Consider the following 10,900-nt stretch of genomic DNA (forward strand, 5'->3'; position numbering starts at 1 on the left):
GTGCTCCACATCGAAGCAAGGTAATAAACCTATACAAGCATAGATATATGAATCTTTGTAATATAATTATAATAAATATATAGGGTGAGTTATATTTCATGTGCCAATTATCTTTGCTAATTATCTTAGAGTATTGGTTTAATGGAAAAATGTTTTAGATAAAAGTTGGACGGTTCGAAGGGGTCAATAGGCGCCGCGATCTTATTAGCATATTATTAGATTTTGGGTCCGCGGGGTCGCGTGTTAAGCCCAGTCAAATTTTTTAAAATAAAAACCCTCATTTTTTATTATATCGATCGTCTTTTTCTACTAACTAATTTTAACAACTTTTGTCTGAAACATTTTTTATTTGCTTTATACTTTTTTGAGATATTTCAGGAAAACTTGGTAATTTTTTTCAATGTTTAGCTTTACGATATCTCAATAATTGTTTGTTGGAGGAAAGAGTGATACAGGACTTTTTGACTTAAATTGGTCTCAAGAATATACTGTTGCAATAATAATACCCTAATTTTTTTAATATTTGTGTATATACATGAAAACCCCAAGAGAAGATGGGGTTTTCCATTTAAAAAATTTAACTAGGCCGAACACGGGTCTCGGTCGGACCTAAAATCTAATAAGAACGTTTATTGGTCCTCTCTGAACCCTTCAACTTTTATCTAAAATATTTTACCAATAAACAAATACTTTTTGAGATAATTGATGGAGGTAATTTTTATTGACACACGAAATAAAACTCACCCTGTATGATACCTATTATATAGCGTTTTGTGTGACATACATGGCTAACAAAGCACGAAGATTATTACATTATTACGTATTGTTTGAGATCACGATAATTCGTAGCGAAAATCGCTTTCGGTTGCATGCCAGTGCACACACGCTTTCGATAAATTATAACTCGCTTGGATTTTCGTTTTAAATGATTCGTATTACTGTTAAGTTATAGCATGGATTTTTCTAAGTTACTACGTCCATTTTTTTGTAGAGTTATAGCGTTTTAAAAATCCAGCGCGCGCATGAAATGACACCACGGATATTTTTTGCTTATAAATTCACATAGTATAGTAGGCGTCATTAATGCCTTCCACCTGAAGCATAGTACATGTAACGTGCACTATAGAAATCCCAAGAACACAGCTAGGAAGGCATTAATGACGCCTTCTGTACATACGACGCATCTATATGTATATGGCTGGATTCTGGGAGCGCGCTATTAGCGCTATATTTGCTTATTCTATCCTTGTTTTACCTGATGAGCGATAAAGATAGAACGATGCAATAGCGCTAATAGCGCGCTCCCCGAACGCAGCCAAACGTCCGTATCTCGCGTCAACAGTATATATGTAAACAGCCGAGAACCCTCGCACGACCTCGCACCTCGCACTCGCATTGTCTTGTGTACGAGACCGGTAAAATTTTCTTTGAATACCTACGTACTTAGCTCGGTCCTTAGTTCTGTCTGATTTTGTCACGTTCTGTCACGCTCCGTGCGAAAACTGCGAAAGCACTCGATAATCGAGACCGATCCTAAAGGTAAGCATGTCTTACAAAACGATTTCTTTCAATTCCCCTGGATTCTCTGATTGTGAGACTAACAAACATCTCGGGGGTCAATTGCTGTAGATGTGGTAAATGTGGATAGATGTTGCGGTTCAACGATAATAAAGTTCGTGCAACTTTTTTTTTTTTTTACATAGTAGTTTTGTCCTTTTATTCCTCTGTATCATTTCTACAACGTACCTTTCTTTTGTCGAAACGTTATCTTAAATATTTGTTTCGCAACTTTGCAATACCGACTTGACTTATTTTCCTCTTTTTCTTTGGTGTATTTTCACGAACAACGGTCATGCGACCGTCAGGATCCCTTGGTGAGAGACTTTTTCAAAGACGTTGAAAGTGTGTGTTGTACATCAGTGTAAAAATTCGACTATAACTACAATATTATTTCATGTTGAAGGCTACTTCAGCAAAATGTATAAATGTAACAAACATGGCTAAATAGCGATAGGAGTGATAACGTTACGCTCTATATATATATATATATATATAAGTCAATCCAGCCGGTTGGTATTCGCATGCTAATCTCTCCTGTCTAATCTGTCCGTTTATCTGTCTAACTAGAGCTGCGCCCATTCGTATCTTAACGTATTTCATTATGAAAAATCGATTTGCAGATTATAATTTAGATGAAACTCTTAGTACGTTGAGATATGCCGATCGTGCGCGCAAGATAAAGAACAAGCCGATCGTGAATCAAGATCCGAGAGTAGCGGAGATCAATCGCTTGAACAAATTTTGGTTCAGGAACTGCGGCTGGCCCTTATGAGTCAAGAACTCGGCATAACGTGTCCCGAGGAGCATGAGGCACTCGAGGAGAAATATCGTGTATTACAACACAAACTCAGAGACAGACTGGAAAAATTAAATTTGAATTTAGGAGAAATTGCAATTATGCAGGAACGAGCGGAAATGGCAGAACAAGCTCGAGAAAAAATTAGATTTGCCATGGCATTATTATTAGACGAATTCAAGCAAGTTTTACAAGATTTCGATACTTGTTCTGAAATCGATAACGAAAAGCGTAATAAATTAGAAGCGATATACCAAAGGATGTTGAGTAAGAGCTTTTCGCAACGTAAACCGTTGCGTTAATTATGTCGCAAATATTTTGTCGCAAATTATAAATTTTGGTGTGAGTCTGTAACTCTTCTCTTATTTTACCCGCACAGATATCCAAAATGATGAAAGGAAAGCATCTGAAGAGCTTATAAATCATGAAATATCCGACTCCAAAAATTGCGTCTCACACGTGGCGGAGGATGTAGCGGAACGTGTACGTGCAGAGGAATCGAACAATGTCGAAGACAGTTTGGATTACTTTGACAAAAAGGAAGAGGAGCATACCTTACGGCAAGCGGAGCGAAACAACGAGGTGCAAAATATTAATAAGGAACTGGCGCTTAAAGAAAGCTTCGTGTCGGAACTCATAAAAAGCGCCACTCAAGAAACTGCCGAAAGCCGTAAGAACATCATTGAGATGGAGCAAGAATCCAAACGGCTACATGCGGAAAAGGAGGAACATTTACAAGCGGTACACGCGCACAACGTCAGCTCCAAGTAAGTCCAAAATTGATGTAATTGGTGAGACGCTTTAATCGGTCGTTTTGTGCAAAAACGCGTCGATTAAGCCTAAGTTCAACGAAATCGATGAGGAGGCCACTATTCTGCATATTTACCATTATACTATTACTTTATATTTTCCATTTTTTTTTAAGAGAGAATATGACATCCAATTATCATTCCTCACATTGCGAAAATGATGTCAGATATCCTTATACTGACAGAGTAGCGGTAGGAGAGGATTATGTTGATTTCATCTATCAATTTGTGAAGGATAGCAATATATCCACAAAGGACTGTAAGAATGCTGCTAGCATAAGTAATATTCGTAATAATATAATTGGAACACCTAGCAATTTTCCAAGCCATGAAGATTTTCTTTTGGTATGTGTATTTTCTGTTCTGTAAAAAGTATATAATCGCAAAATTTAATTTATGCTACATTTGGTAATATTCAATACTTTTTTTTATTCTTTAACACTATAGGAGACGTATAATTTCGATATTTCAATATCTCCATGGCAGAAACAAGTGCCATATGCAGCATATGCTTATGTACCAAAGTATCTAAAAGATTTTTATTTTGATCATATTGGTACGTAACATTTGAATTGATAAATAAGATATTGTTACGGAAAATGTTTGTGTTCAGAAAAGGTTATAATTAAATTTTCTATTTTGAAGATCTCGAATTTCATGAAGCTGTATATCCAATCAGAATCTCTATATATGAAGTATATATGAAGAACAATTTTGGGAACGTAATTGAAGTTTGGGCTCAAGATTCTGAAGATGAGGATCGGTGGATTTTATTATGGAATCAATCGCTGTTTAAATTCCACGAAGTTTGTCGGTTAACCGAACGTAGACGTTGGGGATCACGGATATTTTCTCCGCCTTTACGGTCTTCTAACTTTAAAACCAAAATGCTCAGACTACAATTTATATCCAACTCTTGCACACAGCTAGATGCTGTGATGCTGATCGGTACATCAAAATTGATTTTTCCTAAAAATCCTGAAGATGAGAGTATAACTAATCTCTTACACCGCATTCGGAAACAACGACATTCTTGTTCAAAGAGATTTTGTTCTTCTCATTCTAAAGATTGCTCAAGAATTCAACAAGAACTATATTATACAACACATGATTATGAAAATGCATACTTGGATATAATTGATCTTCAAATGGAATTTTCATATTATTGCATTATTTGTAAAAGGTATTATAATTGTCGACATTAAGTAATCTTATTTTATTTTCTTAACACTGCGCGGACACCGTGGGACTTTTAAGGCACAGTCGATTTTTCATTTATGATTCCCACAGGAATGGCTTCAGCGCTTACGTTGGCTCTCCTCCCTAAAAAATCTTGGTAATAGTGGGCATGTAACTGCCAAGCGGCATTAAGGTTCGACAGTTCGTTGTGCCATACCAAGCAATCGAAGTGTAGTATGTGCCTTCAAACACCCAGGGTGTCCACTTTGGATGCTAAACGGCAGACGGAACAGCATGTTACGCTCGGCGTGTCGGCTACACAGATGAAGGAGCTTGTGCGTTGCTGTGCCTTGCACAGCCATGCCCTCCACATGCTATAGCATATGCTATTCCGTCTGCCGTTTAGCATCACTGGCTCTACCTCGTTAATTTTGTCCACGGATAAATAATTTTGCATTTTACGTGTTTTTTTTTTTTCAATATTGATCCTATTTATAAATAATAAATAAGAAGTAACCTTTTAAAAAAAAATAGCATTGTTTTTTTCTTCAAATCTCATTTTTTTTGTATACCGAAATTACCAATTTTCAAGTGCTTTAATAATTCAACTTTTTTTTAGGTTCTCCGTGTATTTTCCTTTCAAGTACTATATATTATTGAAATTGAACTATAAAACCCTTGAACAACTATTTTCTTAGCCACACATTCAAAAAATATGCCATTATTTATAAAAACTCGCATTTTACAGTTTTCTCCTGACGTTTCGACACTTAAAAAAGAAATTGTAACAGTTTCGGCCTATGTAGAAATCATTTTTTGAAATCTTAAAGATGATAAAATGAATTTTTATATATAGGTTTCTTGTAACATACGCTTTTAAAAACACGCTGTCCGCGCAGTGTTAATAATGAAAATAAATTTGTGTTTTAATGTTATTTGCAGCGACATAGCAACAAGTTTTCACAAGCTCGCGCACAAGCAAGTATTTCGGGAGGAAGATGTGTCATCTTCTAGGCAGGGATATGTGAATCACCCTTTATTAAGAAATCATTGGAATTATGTAAAATTTATAGAAGATATCAAACTCTCTTCGGGAGAATCCAAGGAGCAAGAGGACAGTTTTTTTGCGCTTCCTGTAAAATATTCGAAGTTTATTTTTCGTAATAATTTATTATAATATAATCTTATGTATTAAAAATTTTATATTTTATTTTTGCAGGATGAAATAATACGAATAATATTAAAATACTTGGATATGAGATCGTTTTGCCGTATGAGCAAAGTAAATAAACGCTTCAATAATTTAACACAGGATTCTTCTCTCTTCAAATGTTTGAACTTACGAAATTTAAAAAAAGAATACTCTAAGGATTCATACTTTTGTTATGATAAAATTCTGTCTTATTTCGCATCTAAATGTACAGATTTACGACAGTTGGATCTTACAGCGAGCTGCATTTCTGAACCGGATTTCGTAAACTTTCTTCAGAGTTGCGGCCATTGTTTAACTCACTTACGATTAAGTAGCTGCGAATTTGTTGGCAAATTATCTCTATTAAAAATTTCAGAGATATGCAAAAATTTGAAAGGTACATAAATAAATATGATTAATATTACAGATAAACTGTATATGACTAATATGTACACGGAGAAAATTTTATAGTAAATATTACTATGGTGTCGCACTAGCTGCGGACCATCGAGGAATTTCAAGTTAAAATACTATAATTATTGTTTTAAAAACGATTAAATAACGTAATTTTTACCATAAACATAGTAATTTAACTTAAAATTCCTCGATGGTCCGCAGCTAGTGCGACACCATAGTAATATTTACTATAAAATTTTCTCCGTGTACATTTTTTTTTTTTTAGTATTTGATCTCAGTTATTGTGTTGCACTGGGGAAAATGGACCAAGAATTTTCGAGTCTCGAAAATCTAGAATTTCTAGAAAATTTAGATTTTGGAGAGTCAGATGTAAAGAGAACTGAATCTCTTTGCAAAATACTGCAAAAAACTCGCCGGATGCGTGACTTAAATCTGAGCTCTTGCTATTGGGATAATTTCGAACCACTACATGTAGACGTAATTACAATACAATTAAAAAATTCGTGTCCAGACTTGGAAATAATAGATTTATCGGGCAATATTATTACATCGCGAGGTATTCATGCCCTCGCTGAATGCAAGAATTTACGAAAACTGTCAATGAAGAACGTGAATATGTACGTGTGTGTTAAATTTTATTTTAAAACATTATTTTTTATCAAAATGTGTGTGCTTACATTTCTTGCAAGCATCATGAAACGGTTGTTGTTTTTTTTTTGTGATTGAAAAATCGCGTAATAGTATAACTTTTGTTACAGAAACGAAGATTGCACAATCGTTAAGCATAGCTTGCATAAATTGTTTTCCTCCTGTCAGTGCTTAGAAGAAGTCAATTTGATGGATCTAGATTATAGAGATGGATCTTCTATCAATGAGAATGTCTATGAAGGACTGACACTGTGTAAAAACTTAAGACAATTATACTTGTGGGATACAGATAGTTTTGCAATTCTTGAGCAGTGTCCTAAACTGCAAACAATCTATGTTCGGAAATGGTGGAAATTCGACGACCATGTGCACATGCGTGATGATATTGCTCAGGCGAAGGAAAAATATCCACACGTGTCCATCCTTGAATATCAAAAGGGAACTAGTGATGCTGTAGATGAGGAATGGCTCGAAATGTGAAGGAATAAGTGGCTTTCTTACCGATTTGGCTGAAATTTAACAATATTATGTATTTTGGCGTGTTAAATTCGAATATAAAAGCTAAAATCGTCGCTCTTAAGTAGAATAAAAGTTATAATATAAAGTACTAAAAGTGATAATTTTCGGGTTAAGAAATATGCTATATCGGCAGAGTATAAGTACATACATACATGAGCATCGGAGATCCGTCTCCCCCTGAATTTTTATAATTCTTTATATTGTTTATATACAAAACGCAATTCTTCCAGATGCTTCTTTTTTTCTTGCTTGTGAAAAGCTATTTCCGATTGAGCTAATTTTTCAGTTTGTAATTATTTTGCAAATGGGTACTTTAGCGACAGAATTTTTTTTTTGTACGTGTTCAATTTCATCTACTGAGCAGCATTTGTCCGAAGCATTTATTCTTTGTGAAACTGAACTGTTTGCGGTGCACCCTTATTTTTTGTATTTTGCGGATTGGAAGTATGTAATCACTGTATAAGATTTATTCTATATTAGTGGCTGGTCAGTTGTGAGTGTATAGTATACGGTACATTCTTCATTGACATAAATACACACAACTGCGATATGTTTGCACTTTTGTTTAGATAGATCAGCCTTACAAGCGCAATAACAGTTTGAAATGAAACAATCGTTTCAGAACTAAAAAACGTATTTATAAGAAATTCTTTTGTAACTGGCGAAAATATAATTATTTTGTTACAATTTCGAGAAAATATATTATTTTTTATAAAACAGAAAATGTATAATTATTGCAGTAGTCCAAAATGGTTACTATACATTTAAAAATTATATTATTTATGAACAGCAGTTTTATTTAACTAATCGTTTCTAATATATTTCTTAAAAAATTAACTACAATGTCTTTTAATTTACAAATTTGATAATACTTCAATTGATTTTATATTGAGGATTATTCACTTTAGTTTCGGATAAAACTTTTAATTAATATATAATTCGCGCAGCACCATTATTGACTGCAATTTCTTTGACTTCACGTGCGATTACCTCGAAATAATTTTGTTCCTTATTTTTTTAAAAGAATAAACATCGAAAATATTAAATCCTTTTTCATAAATAATGATTTTTATAAATAAGTCTCAGCAAGGCGCGCTTTAAATTTAGGTGCATACTTAACACGTTTATTTTTCGTTAGTTCAATTAATGCTGCATTTCTTATTAGCTGCAATATGTTGAAAAGTCTTTTTGTAACAGTCGATCGTATTTTCCGTATGAAGTATACGAATTTTATACATTAGCGAGATTGATTATCGATCAATAATCTCGTTTCTCGTACAAATACAATGGCCGCGTTCAGCAAACACAACTGTTGAGTTCGTCTTATCAACACTCTGCGTTGATTGGTTGGTTCTAAAAGTAAGAGCCAATCACGTTCGACTGCTACTCAGCGGCTCCAGTACATCCTTTTACATAGATGAACTAAACCCTTGGGCTGCATTCGGAGAGCGTGCTATTAGCGCTATTGTATCATTCTATCTTTATCGCTCATTAAATGTAAAACAAGGATAGAATAAGCAAATAGCGCTAATAGCGCGCTCCCCGAATGCAGCCTTGGTATCTGAAAATTCCTCGAGATATATATCCAACATAACTAGCATTAAATTTTGCTATGTATAAGGCTGTTATAATACCTACAGGTATTTAGGCAGGTATGGGCAGGTATAATACTTGTGTAATGTCTATTTTCTAGTTCTAAGGTCCAGTTTCACGTCGTTTAACTTTAAACTTTGATTAAACTCACTCTTCGTCTTCACTCAAATTCTCCGCTCGAGAAGAGCTTCGCCTTTTTGAATCGCGCGCGAGAAAGCTCGAAGGGCACCTCAGAGAGACCCTTTTTATCGACGAAATATTATCGACACTCGCTAAAATTTAATATTCCAGATTAGCGGATGGTAAGTTTCAGAAGCATGCGTTTCCAGCGCACGCTATTAGCGGGCTCCCTGGGGCTCCCTCCTCCCATCCCACCCGCCACCGTAGACCTTTCAAATTGTCTTCCGTTAGTCCTGCAAGAGAGTCGTCTTTCACGAGACAGCCGGTCGGGAAACCGGCAGAAATGTGATGACAGAAGGAATCTTGTGAGAAAAGAGATTAAATCTAAGGCAAATGTCTAGCGGAAAATCGGCGAGCGGCATCGTCACCTTCGGGAAGAAGGAGTACGATGACTATCAAAGATCTCTCTCGTCGAAGAAAGAATGGCCCGGCATCAGGGCTGGTAAGGGCGAATTTATTCTTGGCTGAGGTTTCAAATCCATGGGCAAGCGATAGCGTTAATTATAAATAAATAGTGAAGTCTGCAAAGATTACATTGAGACTACGTGATATATATATTTTTTAAAGATTTTTATACATTGGGTCTGTTTTCTACTGCTGAACTGGCCTGCGCTAGTTCAGAGTTTATCTGTTTTCCTTCCAATGTGGAATAAAGCAGTAGAAAACAGACCCATTGTATTTAATGTACTATTAATTGCCAGAAATGATTTATTTCAAGTTTATGTGAATCTCCTTCAATATATCTAATGTCAAATTCTAATTTTAGCTTCGCAAATGACGTTGAACACATCAATGCTCATCATGGAGCTATACCGACTAGTACCCTACAAGGAGGGTCGCTACGTGCAATTTCACCCATTCAACATGCCTCTGATTAAAATTCGTAGGATCGAGATAGTCGGTATCGTCATGAACGTTAAGCGCAATCTCAATAATCTATTTCTGACCGGTAAGGCGAGAGACGAGGTTGTTAACAGCAAATTTATGTGCTACGTGAAGAGACGCTTGAACTTTAAATTAAATTAAATTCTATTGCAGTTGAGGATGGGACGGGAGTGGTGCAAGTTAATTACAAATTGGACCAATACATGTTTGAGGTGAAGCAACGGCAGGAGATCGATGAGAAGTACAGGAAGCAAGCTGGAAATTTGAGGACCAACGAGACAATAGTGAACAAAAGCGGTCCGAAGAAGTTTCCCGAGACACGTCCAGAATTCCGCTATCCACGTGATGTGTCTCTACATGATGTTGCTGTAAGAGTTTAAAAGAATATACACATAAATTAGTAATTTCTATTTGCACGGTGGCTATCACGTGCTTCAATCATTTTTACTTTTATATCAATAATGGGCCAATTCCTTTTAGTGACACAAGCATCGACACAAACATCGTTCTATCCTACTTGGCATTCAATGAATAACAAAGACAGAACGACACTTGTGTCGATGCTTGTGTCACTAAGGAATTGGCCTAATATTAATCGGTAATCCATTTAATTATTTTAAACTTGATATAAACTGAAAGGAAGAGAATATTGCTGAGAAGCTCGTTTATTACAACATATACAAATGCAATCGCTTTTAATGCTAGGTCCTGGAGAACGAGTGGTGGCTGGAAACGAACGGTGGTTTGTCGGGCAAAGAAATCCAGCCGTTCGACTACGTACACGTCACCGGATTCCCATGTCTGGACACAAAGTTCCAAAAGATACCGGAACAAATTACGGAGGAGTTTATCGAGCACGCAAGAATGACCGTGTTCGCGGTGTCCGTCGCGTGCATCTCCGAGGAGATGTACAATAAGAAGTTACTAACGTGGATAGGCACCATTGTTCGCCAAAGGTACACGGAGAATAAAGGCTGTACCGCAAGGAATAAGTGGTGAAGTTTGCGAGAATTATATTCAAACCATGTATTTTTAAAGATTTTTATATATTATATTAAATACTGTTATATTGCCAAAAACAAGTTTATTCAAAGTTATGGGATTAATCTTCCTCGAGGTCTG

At 35.6% G+C, this 10,900-nt stretch overlaps 2 protein-coding genes across 2 annotated transcripts; both read left to right on the plus strand.

Moving 5' to 3' along the window:
* The first annotated feature begins 1,762 nt into the window (after positions 1–1,762).
* On the plus strand, positions 1,763–7,905 carry LOC139813568 (F-box/LRR-repeat protein 4-like). Its single transcript, XM_071779142.1, has 9 exons — positions 1,763–2,623; positions 2,736–3,123; positions 3,282–3,510; positions 3,613–3,721; positions 3,811–4,348; positions 5,287–5,479; positions 5,564–5,933; positions 6,219–6,570; positions 6,712–7,905. The coding sequence occupies exons 1-9, from the start codon at positions 2,329–2,331 to the stop codon at positions 7,079–7,081; spliced, it is 2,844 nt and encodes a 947-aa protein (XP_071635243.1). The 5' UTR covers positions 1,763–2,328; the 3' UTR covers positions 7,082–7,905.
* A 1,175-nt stretch (positions 7,906–9,080) lies between these two features.
* On the plus strand, positions 9,081–10,833 carry LOC139812613 (uncharacterized). Its single transcript, XM_071777581.1, has 4 exons — positions 9,081–9,335; positions 9,660–9,842; positions 9,932–10,146; positions 10,484–10,833. Exons 1-4 carry the CDS (start codon positions 9,227–9,229, stop codon positions 10,775–10,777), a joined length of 801 nt encoding a protein of 266 aa, XP_071633682.1. The 5' UTR covers positions 9,081–9,226; the 3' UTR covers positions 10,778–10,833.
* The last annotated feature ends 67 nt before the right edge of the window (positions 10,834–10,900 follow it).

Source organism: Temnothorax longispinosus, chromosome 5, assembly GCF_030848805.1.
Source record: "Temnothorax longispinosus isolate EJ_2023e chromosome 5, Tlon_JGU_v1, whole genome shotgun sequence".
NCBI lineage: Eukaryota > Metazoa > Arthropoda > Insecta > Hymenoptera > Formicidae > Temnothorax > Temnothorax longispinosus.

Excerpts from the sequence above, each read along its gene's own strand:
- LOC139812613 (XM_071777581.1), top strand. The coding sequence starts at position 9,227 with ATGTCTAGCGGAAAATCGGCGAGCGGCATCGTCACCTTCGGGAAGAAG. Across the intron at positions 9,336-9,659 it reads ATGGCCCGGCATCAGGGCTG|CTTCGCAAATGACGTTGAAC; the intron begins GTAAGGGCGAAT and ends TTCTAATTTTAG. Across the intron at positions 10,147-10,483 it reads TGTCTCTACATGATGTTGCT|GTCCTGGAGAACGAGTGGTG; the intron begins GTAAGAGTTTAA and ends TTTTAATGCTAG.
- LOC139813568 (XM_071779142.1), top strand. The coding sequence starts at position 2,329 with ATGAGTCAAGAACTCGGCATAACGTGTCCCGAGGAGCATGAGGCACTC. Across the intron at positions 3,722-3,810 it reads TTTTTATTTTGATCATATTG|ATCTCGAATTTCATGAAGCT; the intron begins GTACGTAACATT and ends TCTATTTTGAAG. Across the intron at positions 5,934-6,218 it reads GATATGCAAAAATTTGAAAG|TATTTGATCTCAGTTATTGT; the intron begins GTACATAAATAA and ends TTTTTTTTTTAG.